Source organism: Natrix helvetica (assembly GCF_964273705.1).
Source record: "Natrix helvetica genome assembly, chromosome: Z".
Lineage (NCBI taxonomy): Eukaryota > Metazoa > Chordata > Lepidosauria > Squamata > Natricidae > Natrix > Natrix helvetica.
In genome coordinates this window covers 38,940,654-38,955,187 of record NC_138554.1, presented here as the reverse complement: position 1 = coordinate 38,955,187, position 14,534 = coordinate 38,940,654, and the positions used below count along the sequence as shown (strand labels likewise).

General features: G+C 40.1%; 1 protein-coding gene across 1 annotated transcript in view; it reads right to left on the bottom strand.

Moving 5' to 3' along the window:
- MPP3 (MAGUK p55 scaffold protein 3) overlaps window positions 1–14,534 on the bottom strand; it is a 107,860-nt gene that overhangs the window by 89,303 nt on the left and 4,023 nt on the right. Inside the window, exons 2-4 of the mRNA XM_081932074.1 lie at window positions 7,545–7,650; window positions 5,694–5,812; window positions 1,775–1,852 (exon numbers count right to left, since the gene is read on the bottom strand). Coding sequence (XP_081788200.1) covers window positions 1,775–1,852; window positions 5,694–5,812; window positions 7,545–7,569 — 222 coding nt within the window. The 5' untranslated portion in view covers window positions 7,570–7,650. The remainder of the gene's footprint in view (window positions 1–1,774; window positions 1,853–5,693; window positions 5,813–7,544; window positions 7,651–14,534) is intronic.

The window sequence follows — 14,534 nt, the reverse complement described above, 5'->3', positions numbered from 1 at the left end:
TTACTTCCAGCAATCTCCATTTATAAATGTTTCACTAATATTCTAAGAATACCAAAGTCCAGAAACCAAGAATGACATACTGGGGTTCTTCTAAGCCAGGGGTGTCAAACTCTGTTTCATTGAGGGCCGCATCAGCATTGTGTTTGACCTGGGGGAGCCAGTGGGGGATAGCCAGGATGGGTGTGGCCAGCTCAACGTCAGTTTTCAACCACAACGGCCTCCTGCAGCTCTCTCTGCCAGTGAAAACAGAGCTCGGGGGTTGCACACAGCCCTTCCGAGCACCATTTTTGCTGGCAGAGGCACCGTGGGCCAGTCCTTCACTGTTTCCAGGGTGACTCTGCAGGCCAAATCTAAGCACCTTGAGTTTGACATCTTTGTTCTAAGCCATTTCCTTTATTGTTCCTCATCTACAGACAGAAATCTTACCAAACTAAAGAAGACTACTTACTCCATTAAACGAATATTCTGAGAACGCCAAAGGAAAATCTATTTTAACTCTCTCCCACTCAAACTTCTCTGCCTTTTGCTACTCTGGCATGCCCTCCCTCCTTCCTGCGAATCCAGACTACGTTCCACCATTAAACTGGTGGGTGATACTGTAGCCCAGCGCTTTACTTCGTGGGTGGGCAATGGCAGCCCAATGTTCCTCTATCTAGAAAAAAAGCATAAGTGAACTGAAAGTGGTTGAGCGCATCCTTGAGATCCATAAAGGACAACTGAGAGCAGTTTCATTAGTTTGTCTTTTGATTCACATTTGTTTTGACTAGTCACTTCCCCTAGGACAGGGGTTGGCAACCTTAAACACTCAAAGAGCCAGAAATGCCCTAACCAAAAGCCCCCCATTCAATTCTGGAGCTAACCGGAAGTCCGGTTCCCCCACCATAGTCTACTCCTAGTGCATCCTTTTTGATCTGCTGAACAGAAGTCCAGTCCCCACCACCACCACCACCATAGAGTCTCCTCCTAGCACGGCATCCTTTTTCCTCTACCTGCCCTAACTGAAAGCCCTATCAATTGTGGAGCCAACTGCGACAGGGAGCCAGAGCAGAGGGATGAAAGAGCCATATGGAGCTCCAGGGCCATGGGTTGCTGACCCCTGCCCTAAGAAAATCTTTTTTTGCAGAGAGACAAAGTCTTCATACTTCCAGGCATTTTGTTAGAACATTACCACAATATGGTCTCAGAATTTCAAGATAGTCATCAAGTCACAAAAAAGAAAAGAAAATGGCAATGTCTGGATTCACTTCCTGACTGATAACATCATGTTCAGCCTTGCAGAAGAAAGCAGCATGCTGATATTTTCTGAACATGCAGAACATTTTCTAATGCTGAGTTAATATACCTCACAAAGAAAGAGCGAAGAAGAATATAATGGACGTACTGTAAATTCTGAGAATTCCTCCACAGCCAATGCTATTTCACTAACAATTCAAAATAGGCCATTTGGTGGAAGCAATTCAAAACTGACAAACAGCAGAGTAAGCGAGCCCAAAACTATCTATGCATCAGTTCCTCGATTCTAAGTTGTGCCATCTAGCAATATTAAGGCAGTGATCCAGAGTGATCTCCCAGATTATGCCATTTGAGCTGAAAAGGATCACCACCAAATCTTTCATCCTGCAACCCCACAGCAGGGGGGTTCCTTTAAACAATGTTTTTCAGCCTTGGCAAGTTTAACACTGCAATGAAAATCGGAGTTCAGAGAAAAAATGGCAAATTAAAGATAATTCTTCATTCTGTTTCCGTCCCTTTGCCCTTTCCCAGATGAACTTACATCTTCAGCGAGAGCAGAGGCACTATGCAGTACTGGGACCGGACTGTGTTGTTCATAATGGCACAACTTTTCATGAATCTGAAACAGAGAACAGACAAATATACACATGTACACATGTACAAAACATCCAGTGGTTGGAACTATCTAGGAAACAGACTCTTTCAAGACAATGATTTATTTCAATCAAATGAAATATCCAACATGTGAGACTGTGGAAAAGAAAAGCTTGCTCCAATTTCTCATTTTAATCTCAGACAATCAGTTTTGGGAATCTATATGGTGGCTAGAACATAACAGGTTTTTTTTTTAAAAAAAATCTATGTGACTACAGCAGCATCTGCTGCCTGATGGCTCTTGCAATTTTTATTTTCATAGCACAGGATGCTTGAGGGCTGAGATGGCAGGACTGAAAACGAAAACTCTGGGAGGTGGGAAAGCAGCAGATGCCAAGCTGGCCAGATGTTATGGGAGTGGGAGGAGGGATCCCCTCTCTAACACTCAGTGTCTCTTTGAAAACAAGAAAAAAAAATCATATTCTGTCCCCAAAGCCAAAGATTTTATGGTGTGAATAATCCTCCAGTGCCCCAGAGTTTCTCCCTGAGTTATGAGTTACCATGTATTTATTTATTTGTGATTTTTAAAAGTAATACAGAAAAACTAACATATAAGAATTGCATATTAATGGTTTTGAATTATTCATTAATTCAGTTTAGGTCAATAAATCGTATGGGATAATAATTGTAACACTGTGTATATAATAATATATCTGTAATTAAAATATAATGTATAATTATAATATAATATCTAATAATAATTGGTTAATTAATTGTATTTAATTTTAGTTAGGCTTAAATAAATGTTGCAGCCACTTAAAATTCACTCAAATGAAATTCTCATTCCAGGCTCTGACCACTTTCTGAACTGCAACCACCTGAAAACATATGTACAAAAGGTCAGGTGCCTCAACTCCTCATTAAAAGGATTGTGAAATTCGCAAAATTCCCAGATTTTTTACTAGACTGTAATCTCATATATGCCAATCAGGGAGCTAAACATTTGGTCAAGGATTTGGCCAATCCCATTTTAGTTCTATTCTTTGAATATTGATTACATTCCTTGAACTTCACTGTTTGATTTCTCACGAGTCCTTCAGTCTTTTCCCTGGGCATTCCTTGGGCATGCCATGAATTTAATATTTTGTTTTATGAAGGAACAAATACATAATTTGGCTTCTGGGGATTATACAAAGAATTATAGGAACTATGGACTGTTGGTATAGCATACAAGAGTCCCCAGAAGGTTGCACACAATTTCTTAGCCAAACTCATCATTGTTGAGACAGAACAAGTTGCCTTCTGGGTATTCTCTGATTGACCACAACCTGTGCTATGGCAATCATCTTGTGAATGGACTGGATCCTATACTGTAACTACTGTTTCACAGGAAACCTACAGCATACTTCCCAGTTCCAAATTTGACTAACAGTTTGAAAAAAATGACATCTCCTGTAACAATACATCACTCATAACCCATACCAAAGAATTATATGTTTCTTAAAGAAGAACTATGCACTGTTGGTACAGTATAAAAACCAACAATGGGGATTGATGCTTCAGAAACAGAATTCATGTACTTGAATTTCTTTTGAAATGTGTTTTGGAGGAAATGTGTTTCCTTAAAAAGTGTTTCTGTCCATTGTTATTAACTGAAAATACAGTCTCCCAAGTTCTGCAGAGATTAGCAAACAAAATCTATATATTCTAGTGTTTTTCCTTCCTTTCAAAGTGTGAGCAAAGACCTGAAAGCAAGTTTTATTATCAAGTTTATTTCAAAGAGATTCAATGTGTTTGCTTGTTTAAAAAAAAGAAGACACTTTCACAAGTAGATTGGTTTAAAAACAGGAATTTGAGCACAATTGTTTGTGGGCTAAAATGCTACCCCTCTAAATCTAAATTGTTGTTTTTGCTTTGCATATTTAACTCCAATTCACCAGGTTGCTAAACCGCAAATTTATGTTGACAGAATAGTACAAACTCTTCCATTTGATGAAACAGTTATAATGTAATAGCCTTGTAAACAACTTCCGTGAACTTTTGATTTTACAGACCTTGTTTACCAAACTTGGTCAAAACAGACAAAATCTAGCCATACTACATCCTGGTGCACATGCATAAAATCCTGGTAGACATTTTATATACATTTTATATACATTTTACATACAGATATTCCTTGGCTTACGACCTGTGGCTTAGCCACTATTCGAAATTATGACAAAGCCTGAAAAAGTTCCAATGCCACCCCCTCCCCTACAGCCACATGGCCAGACTTTCAAAACTCAGCAACTGGCCCACATTTACAGGGTCCTCTTTATCACCATCTCATTCACTTTACCACCACTGCAAAAAAAAGGGGGGGAGGGTGTCATGTGATGGCCCAATTAACAAACATGATGATTTTCAACTATAATTGTAAGTTCTAGTTGAGGACTATCTATATACATGTCAGTTTACATATGTGTAAAATGTATAAAAAACATAAAACACACATGCAAAAAGGCCCACCTGGATTTAACAGACACTCTCATTTAATAGACATCCCCTCCTCCCATTAACCATTAAACCTTCCATTTAATTAGCACCTTTAAATCAGGAATTATTTCACTGACAAACTTTTATTCATTCCATCTGATATGCTAACAAAACATCTACGCGATTAGAACCAGAGGAATGATAAGAAAAAAAAAGCAATTGACTAGCTTCTCTTAACGTTTCATTCCTCTCAATTGCATTTTCCTTTTCATTCGTGAATAATGCATTTGTTTTCAGGAGTCCAAGTTTCACTATTTCAATTAAAACCCAGCTTTCTATGCCCACAACTTAAAGTGCTTTCCATCCAATTGACAAGTTATTTTCAGCAATTCTATCATGTGTGTGGAGCAAAAACACCAGCAAGTATCAAGATTGTCAAATTTCTATCAGATCGGATTAAGTATTCTTATTATACAAGAAAAGTTAAACAGCCATAGCCTTTTATTTAAGCAGAACTCCAAATTGGTTTCTTCCCCATCATTGGGGGGAGGGGGGGTTGTATAACTTGTCCATGCTGTTGTAAATCATTTCAATTTCTCACCTCTTCAGAAAATGTTACTTCCCATTCATGGGCATAAGAAACCAAAGAATTATCCCATGTTTTGTTTTCCAAATATTTCCAAATCCAATGCATATAATCACTTGTGCATTCAAGCAGGAAATTGTATGTTTTGAAGTGGAAAGGTTTGCATTATTCATCTTTCACTGGTTACATCCTAAGAACATCAAAAGAGCTTTAGACCAACTAAAGCTGTTTCTCCAGGGGTCATCAGAAACTTACACAGGGATGGGATATGGGTAAAAAACAAACAAGCCCACAAATAGATAGTGACAACAGTATAATTGAGGCCCAGCTCTTCTGTATGGGCACTCACATGATGCTCAATTGAGGCTTGAGCATCCTATGAGGGTTTTAATTGCGCTGCCATCTTGATTCCTATCACCACTATCTCATATTCTGCTTATTACGGTCAATAGGCCACAAAGAAAAGGCAACACCATATTCTAAAAGTCTGATAGATTCTGGCACTTAGTTTCCACCACTTTCTTATTACACCATTGGACCCTAAGTTATATAAAATCTTTACTATTAATAAGCCAGCAAAAGGCCATGGCCTGGGTGAAAACTTAAAGTAGCCAAGCCAAGTACCTTTGAGGAGCTGTGGAATGTATGTTGTGGGTGTTTACAAAACTTCATGTGTGCTCAGAAACATGCTCTGTAGCGTATTCACACATCACGTTCTACAGTTTTGAGCCCCAAGTGTGAATATCAGGCAAAGAGGAAAACTAGGAAGCTAACAGAAAGATTTTCTCTACAGAAAAATATTTACTTTCATTAAGCAGCTGAGGCTTCTCTCACTAAAAATGTCTCTCAGGAATACCATCTCCTCCTTATGATTGGAGTCAGGCCTCAGCTGTGAGGTCAGGAGGGCAAGCGTCTCATGCAAACCTAAAGAATCAATATAAAAGGGACTGGTCAGAATGCCCATGATCAAATTGTAAAATAGCATTTTACAGAAGTTTAATCTGTCCCAAAGAAGGACTTTACAATATCACTTTGAAATATCAGCTGAAAGCCAGAAAATTGGAAGAAAGAAATCCCTTAAAGCAGTGTCTCTCAAACTTGCGACCTTGAAATGTCTGGATTTCAACTCTCAGAATTCCTTAAAGTTTACTTTTCACATTTCTGGTGGAGATTCCAGTTAGAGTTCCAAATCCAAATTTTAATTTATTGGTCAAGACTGTCCGGGTCTGGTGCCAGATTGTTTTCTATCTTTTTTCTCTCTCTCCCATCAGCCAAAACAACAGCACTGACGTTAGAAAAGGTACTCTCCATCCTGAGGCCTATTCTTAGAATTCCATCTCTTCAGGAAAATTGCTTAACATGTTCTGCTATTATTTTGGCACCCAGGCTTTCAAGATTTTTCTTTGTAGATTGTGCATCTTTTATTTATCAATCCATAAGATTGTTTTTAGCAACCAATTCTAGCCGCTTCACTTATCTGATCACTTTTAACCCATTTTTTGTATATGTAAGTTCAGAGCTCTACATCAGAAGGATCAGAGTCAAAATGGGACAGATAAGGGGAAAAAAGGAAGGATTAGTTGAAAACTATTCCAAATATGTGCAAATGGCTTCTTACTATGGGAGTGACTTATCTCAAGGAAAACTAGCCTTAAGCATCGTGTACATCCTTGAATGCTGAATATCAGCTGGAAAAGCGAACTAGAAAGGCAGAACTTCATTATTCTTAGAATAGGTATTAGTAACTTCTTGATTCCATGCAATGCCATGGGTACCAAAATATAAACATTTTTTTAAAAAAAGTGAAGCAAATAAAACAAAAATCAATTGATTGTATTTATTTTACCCTGGAAGTTACTATTTGGTGCAGAGTTTTGCAAACTTGAGAATATCAAGATCTGTGAATTTCAACTCCCAGAATTCCCAAAGCAGTTTCGCTGGCTGCAGAATTCTGGGAGTTGAAGTTCACACATTTTAAAGTTCAAAGTTTGAAAAACACTAGTGGCATGCAATGGTGTATAAGCATGTGCTTAGGGCACCTGGCCCAAGGGGGCACCATAAAGCTGAGAAAGAAAAAAAAAAAACCAATGAAGATTTGTATAATATATACAAAGGAGGTGGGCACCAAGATTTGTCAGTGCTTAGGGCACTAGTGAGCTTTAATCTGCCACTGATGGCACGGTAGATGTGGCCATATTGTCAATTACTATAACCCCCCCCCTTCCAAGACTATAACAGTTGTAAATCTGATACATTTTAAATGACTACATCTTCCAAATATCCACTGGAAATTCTGACCCAGTTTAGTTGTACTAGCCATACCTCAGGGCCACCAGATCAGGGGAAACTGATTTATAATCTGAAAAAGAAATGGCCAAAGAGTACTGCTTTTTCTTTGTTTTTTCACATTTTATTATCAGTTTACTGAGATTAGGTTTCCTTTTGTTGTTGATACATTAGCTTTGTTTTTTTTTATTATCAGCTTATTTTAAACTATTGCATGAGTTCAGATCAGTAAATAAATAGCACTAGAAACTGGTTTATCTTTAAAGGCTTCTGGACCTCCAGTCCGATGTAAGATCATTATAGAAAACCACATTTTCTAAAACATAAACCAAGAATGACATAATGATTAAGGTAGCAGAAATTCTATTACCTGAATCTTCAGATAGGACGGGCATGGTATGTTTCTTGCTCACTACCTACAGTTCCACGTGTTCAATCCACCTTCAACAGCTATAATTTCCACACCAACAGAATGCCTGGAATCAAAGAAAAGGCAACACTCTGGGTTTTTTTGACAGTTTGAAAGTATGTTAAAATACGTGCTTTCTAAAGTCAATTACAGAGAGAATTATCTCTAATTTGGTTATTGTATGGCTTCATTGCCTCTGATGTTTTAATTCTTTGGCTTTGGATATAAATTAATATAAATTTCCCTTTATTTATATAAATAACTCAAGACAGCAAACAGATCTAATACTCATTCCTTTTCCTATTTTTCCCACAACAACCCTGTGAGAAGAGTTGGTCTGAGAGAGATTGACTGACCCAAGGTAACCTACCTGGCTTTCATGCCCAAGGTGGGACTAGAATTCACAAGTCTCCTGGCATATAGCCTGGCATATAACCACTAGACCTGTAATGATCTGACTGGAATAAGCACGACCAATTATTTAACTATTTTGGGGGTGCAGGTAGGGGAATATTAAGAAGTTTTGTCCACTAACTTTCCCTGATAGGAAAAATCAGTCCATTTGGGAGGGAGATAAGATTTGGGAGAGGGGAGTATAAAATGACAGCTCTTGACCCTCTGCAAGTGTTAAGGCACCATGTTATGCTGGAAAATGCTATCCAAATTCATGACATCTCATTAAAATGTTGACATGACGGTGTTTTGGACTACAAAAGGGGTGTTGAAAAACCTTGGATAATCTATCTCTGGATAAGGACAACTACCCCCTGCAGAAGCAAGGCCATATAAATACTTGTTTCTTAAGTCCTTGTCTTCAAGATTCAGTTTCTCGTCTGTTCGCCTAGAAATAGCTGCAACTCAAAGGATATTGAGCTGTCCATCTTGCAAAGCATGAAGGAACTGCTGTGCCAGCCATGCTCCTGGATTGACTAGTGACCCTCACCATCTTGAAGAGCCTTTCCTCCCCCCCCCCCATCTATTTAATATTACTTATTCAAAAGGGTGTTCTTCACCCATGTCACTATAGAGCATAGGGTGGGGTGTCATGAGTGCTTACCAGAGTTGTTGGAGAAGGAAAAAAAAATCTCTATTCCTTCCTAAAAGTTGAAGGTATGTGCTAGTTGTTCCTGACTCTAGGGGGCGGTGCTCATCTCCATTTCAAAGCCGAAGAGCCAGCGCTGTCCAAAGTTGTCTCTGTGATCATGTGGCCTGCATGACTAAATGCCAAAGATGCACGGAACGCTGTTACCTTCCCACCAAAGGTTGTCCCTGTTTTTCTACTTGCATTTTTACGTGCTTTCGAACTACTAGGTTGGCAGAAACTGGGACAAGTAATGGGAGCTCACTCCGTTACGCAGCGCTAGGGGTTCAAATCACTGAACTTCTGACCTTTCTGATTGAGAAGCTCAGTATCTTAATTACTGAGCCACAGGGTCCTTCCTACAGCTTCCTACAGCTGGTTAAATCCATTTGAGATAATTGGCCAGAGCTTTAAGAAAACCACATGGTGTGCAGAAGTTTATGAAGTGAAGCAAGAAAGTTCTGCACATTTGTTTTTATGTCTCTGTTAGATCTGCACAACACACCACTGTAAACTATGTGAAAATGGGATTGGGTCAGTGGTGGGATTCAAATAATTTAACAACCGGTTCTCTGCCCTAATTATTTCTTCCAACAACCAGTTCACCAAACTGCTCAGAAAGTTAACAACCGGTTCTCCCGAAGTGGTGCAAACTGGCTGAATCCCACCACTGAATTAATCTATGATTCATCAGGTTGTTGGACACTCGCCGTATTAACATAGTGTGGGAATTTCATTGTGAGTCATAATTCCTTTGGTTTGGTTATAGCATGCTTATGGGAACGCAGTAATTAAATTCTGTTTACCCTGGTTTTCAGTTTAGAATGCTGTAGGCACTACAGCTGGACATGTAAAGTGTGGAAGTTGTGAACGGAGGTTGAATAACAATAATATTGTTGTGCTGCACTCTTGTCCATGAGTCATTGCCCTGATGACTATCTTGTGATGAGACAACAACACTAGCACTGACTATCAACCTAAGATATTTATCAGGTAATTGTAAGCAACTCATGTAGGAAAGTCCAATAACTTAAGTGTGTTCCTCTGAATTTTCTCTGCTAGAGTCATACAATGTATAAATTCCTAGAGCATCGGGGGATTTCAGATAAGTCTACATTTACTCCATGAGAGAAAATTTTCATGCAATCTGGCCATCCTCAATCTTATTGTGATTTATTCCCCCACACATTGAGAGGGTGCAGAGTCAGGAAAGGGTGTTTTTGGTACAGGCAATTTTGTTTAGCAACCACCCGGTTTATAGACCATTCATAGTTATAAAGGTGATGGAAAAGTATCTTTGCAATCAATCCTCACATTCATGACCTTTGCCTGTCTGTCAAACAAAGGAAAACTGAAGTAAAATCATAAACATGGTTACAGTTGCACTTAGCAACCACTTCACTTAATTAACCAAGTTGTCGATCCCAGTTGTGGTTGCTAAATGACGACTACCTGTACTTAAATTGCCAGCAATACACATAGTTACAACCCTAACTCAGTGCTTCTCAATTATTTTCTGTCATGCCCCCCCCCCTAGGAAGAAGAAAACATTTCGCGCCCCCCGCGAACATATACATACATATATTTATATATAGAGTATCACAGAAGTGAGTAAGATGACCGCCGACTTAGGGAGGGAGGGAGCCGCAGAGGCGGGGCTCAAAGGGAAGGAGAGCGGGATAAAACACCGGAGCGCTCTAAGCTTTGGAAACTCTCGCCTTTCCTTACCACGGAGCCTTGGAAACTCTCCAGACAGAGACGCATCCGGTCGGAAGAAGGAGAAAGAGAAGGGGCGGCTGAGGGAAGAGAGACGCGGGCGGGCTCAGCGATCCTGACGGGCAATCCCTGCCGCCAGGGCGGAACAAAAGCGGGCAGAGGAGACGCACCGGAGCGCCCGCTCCGATCCTGACCCGGCTTCGAGCCCCCCTTTAGGGAGTCTCGCGCCCCCCCTGGGGGGCGCGCCCCACTATTTGAGAAGCACTGCCCTAACTGAACCTAGCAAATGCTGACTTAAGTCGTGAAAGTCATAAAGCAAACATCTTGGTCATTAAACGAACCCATTGTTTATTGTGGGGTGGTTTTTTTTTTCATAAATCAGAAGTAAATGCTGGTTTCTGGCAAAAAGTGTCATAAACCACAGTCTCATGACCCCAGCGCAGGGGTTTCCAACTTTAGTAACTGGAAGCCTAGAGGACTTCAACTCCCAGAATTCAACAGCTGGGCTTCGAGTTGCCAAGGTTGCCAACACCTTGCCCTAGGGTGTTGCAAACAGCCATAAATATGGGGCCCTTTGCTGAGCACCAAAATGTGGTCACATGATCGTGGCAGGATCCCAACATTGGATCCTCAAAGCTGGGCCCTCTGCAGGGGGAGGGGATCTGTCATAACTTCAATTGGTTGCCAAGCAACTAATCATAAGTCAAGACTATCTGCATTATCTTTTTACTGTTGCGTTAACAAGGTTTTGAAGCCGAGCATGATACTTGCTATCCCTACTAACATATTCTGCTTGAGATAGGATGACCTTCTTAAAATTTCTTTTGATTCAAACTTGATCTCCAGGGACTTTATGAATATATCCAGACAGATTTTAGATTTATTTATTTGCAACCATGTGGAAGGAGTGCACTACTGGCAATAATGTATTTCATCTTTCGATTGAAACGTTGAATCATGGGATTCTCAGTGGCACCTCATTCAAGTAACTTCAAAGCCCAGAAAGCTCGTCCAGATTCCACCCCATGCTCAGACAGTATCATCCTAGCTTGATCCTATTCTGAAAATTAGAATTTTGCACAGGGGAAAAAAAGTTCCAGCATTCTTAAAGTAAGCAGTTCTTCTTATAGTTGCTGCAAAAGCAGCAGTTTTAGGCACAGTTCCTCTGTCATCAGTCATGAACTGTATCTTCTAATATTCATCATCCTGTGTGAAAAATAGAGGTAGGGAGGGTTGCTTTCTACAGTCCCCTCTTCCATCTACTCATTTCACCTCAAGGTCGGCAGTTTGGCGGTTCGGATCCCTAACGATGCATAATGGAGTGAGCTCCCATTACTTGTCCCAGCTTCTGCCAACCTAGCAGTTCGAAAGCATGTAAAAATGCAAGTAGAAAAACCTTGGTGGGAAGGGAACAGCGCTCTTAGTCATGTTGGCCACATGATCACGGAGACGTTTTCGGACAGCGCTGATTCTTTGGCTTTGAAATGGAGATGAGCACCGCCCTCTAGAGTCGGGAATGACTAGTACATACCTTTACCTCTACCTAACTGAAAGGATGATGTGAAGGGTATGTGGAAACAAGGGTGGAAACGGCCATGTTTTGGGTCAATAATCCAAGCTCTCCAGATACGGGAAGGGAGAAAAGCTCATTGCAATTCAGGATGACCATGGGAAGACATTTGGGAAAATTATTCCTCTGTATATTTTAATTTCATTCCGTCATAGGGTCCATGGAACCCCCTTCCTGAAATATGTAAAATACTCACCATATATAAATAATAAATAAATAATAATAATAAAATTTTATTTGTTAGCCGCACCCTCTCCCGAAGGACTCGGGGCGGCGTACAATAAAAACACATAAAATACAAATATGGACAATACGTACACAAAAATATAGACGTATACGTGGAGGAGGTAGACAGATGAATGGAAACAATTAAAATCGCAATTTAAAATCCCCTAAATAAAATTACAAAATTAAAAACCCGTCAGGAGCGATATGATCAAACTTTGGTTGATCGAACAACTCAATCAGGCACATTGCTACAGAAAAAAGTGACTGCAAACTTAATTTCACAGGACAATCAAATATGTATATAATAGCCCACACTTACGTAGACATTCATGGCCAACAGAGTTAAATTTATTATATACTAGCTGATAACCCGGCATTATCCGGGTATTTAATTATAAGGGGAATATGTCTAAATCAAAAGTAATTTCTAATGTTGGATTTTCCCCCTTACCAAAGGGAGCCCCTTGTGGAGTACTGTGAAGCCGTCACCATGGCAACTCCACTGTGCTGTACTTTAGAATCCATTTGAAGGCACAACAGGCTGTATCATAACAGAACACACACCCTGGGGGGGTGTTAGGGGTGTCATACCCCCACAGTAATTTTTTTTCCAGAGAGTAAGTCATCTGTGTACCAAGTTTGGTTGAAGTTGTTCGAGGCATTCCAGAGTTAAGCTGGAACACACATACACACACAAACAAAGCCATTAGAGAGAGAGGGGGGGGAGGGAGAGAGACAGAGAGAGAGACAGAGAGACAGAGACAGAGAGAGATGGATAACTAGACATCCAGGAATTTTGTAGCCTCACTCTTTCCATCATGATGGAGAGTTCTAATTTTAAAAGGTCCTGAGTTTGACACATATAATTTCCAACATAATTTCAATGCTGTTTTTTATTAATATTATAGCTAACAGATCTGAGGTTTAAGACTCAAGCTATCCCCTAAATTCTATCAGAAAGATCTCTGCTGCTATCTACTGGTCATCCTGGATTTTGGCAGCCAAGATTTGAGAGCATTGTCACAGGTTACTACAAACAACATGACCTCTTTGTAAAGCATTGGCTGAAATGAAATTGCAAGCAACAAGAACATTAGACGAGGGACTAACAGTAACACACATGCCTTGCAGGCAGAAGGTCTTCCTGGCCATCTCATTAAAAACTAGACAGCCTATTAAATGAATGACCTCCGCTTCTGACTGTAGAAAGCTGCAGCCAACTGAGTAAGAAATAAGGGGCAGGATGAACTAATAGGCTGACTTGGGAGAAGCCTGCTTCTTATGCTCCAATTAACCAGGGTATCAATGCAATCTACCTCATCTATTTTATCTAATCCGTCCCAAAATTTAAAAATGCAAAAATGAAATGGTACAATTAGAAGCTTTCTTTAAAAAAAAACAGTTAAGCTTTTAATTAGCTGAAGATTTAATTTACTAAACCACAAAAAAGGACTTAAGATCAGATCTATCCTCTCCTTAGAACAAGCCTGGGTTACCAATATTCCTTACAGCCCTTAAATACACACACACAGCCCAGCGTAAAAACAAAAAAATGTAACCCTTGACCTCAGAAACAATTCTCTTGTCAAGACATTGTTGCAGCCTCCCCCCCCCCAACTTTTTGGGCACCAGGGACCCCTTCCATAGAGAAAGGTTTTTTTCACAGACCGGAGAGGGCATGCTGCCTGCATCCCGAGGATGAGGCTTCGTTTGTTTGCCCAGTTGCTGACATGCCACAGACCGATGTGGATGCACAGTCCCACAAGGGGTTGGGGACTCCTGCTTTGTTGTGTGTTGAAGCCAGTTAGCAATTATGCTTTGCAGCTTTACAGCTTCATGAATTTAGCCAGTTGCAACTTATCCAGAAATCCCTGGTTAACTAATCCATAGCTTAGCAAAATAATGCAATCACACTTTCCCTTCAAATGTTGTACCATAAGCAGGAAAAAAAGCAATGCACAAGCAGGACAGTTAAGCAAAGCTTTGAACCAGTGTGACTCAGATGCAAGTACAACTCAAATGATGTGTACGACACTATTTGCTTATGCCTTCTTTAATGGGTTTATAGATGCAGCTTTGATACCTTCATTGTCTTGCTGTGTTGGTACACAACGAATTAAACAATATTTAATTTCAGCAACTACCAGCTCAATTCAAAGTGCTGGCCACCACTGTAGGGTCTTTTACAGTTTGAGACCTTGCTATCTCTGAGACTATCTGCATCGGTTGGAAAATGTCCATCCAATATATATTGGCAGGACAGAAATGCTTCAGATTACCATACTCAGCAATTTAGGGAGAGTGGTTCAGGGAGGGTGGCCAAGAAATCTTGCAACCATACATTATTGTATACATA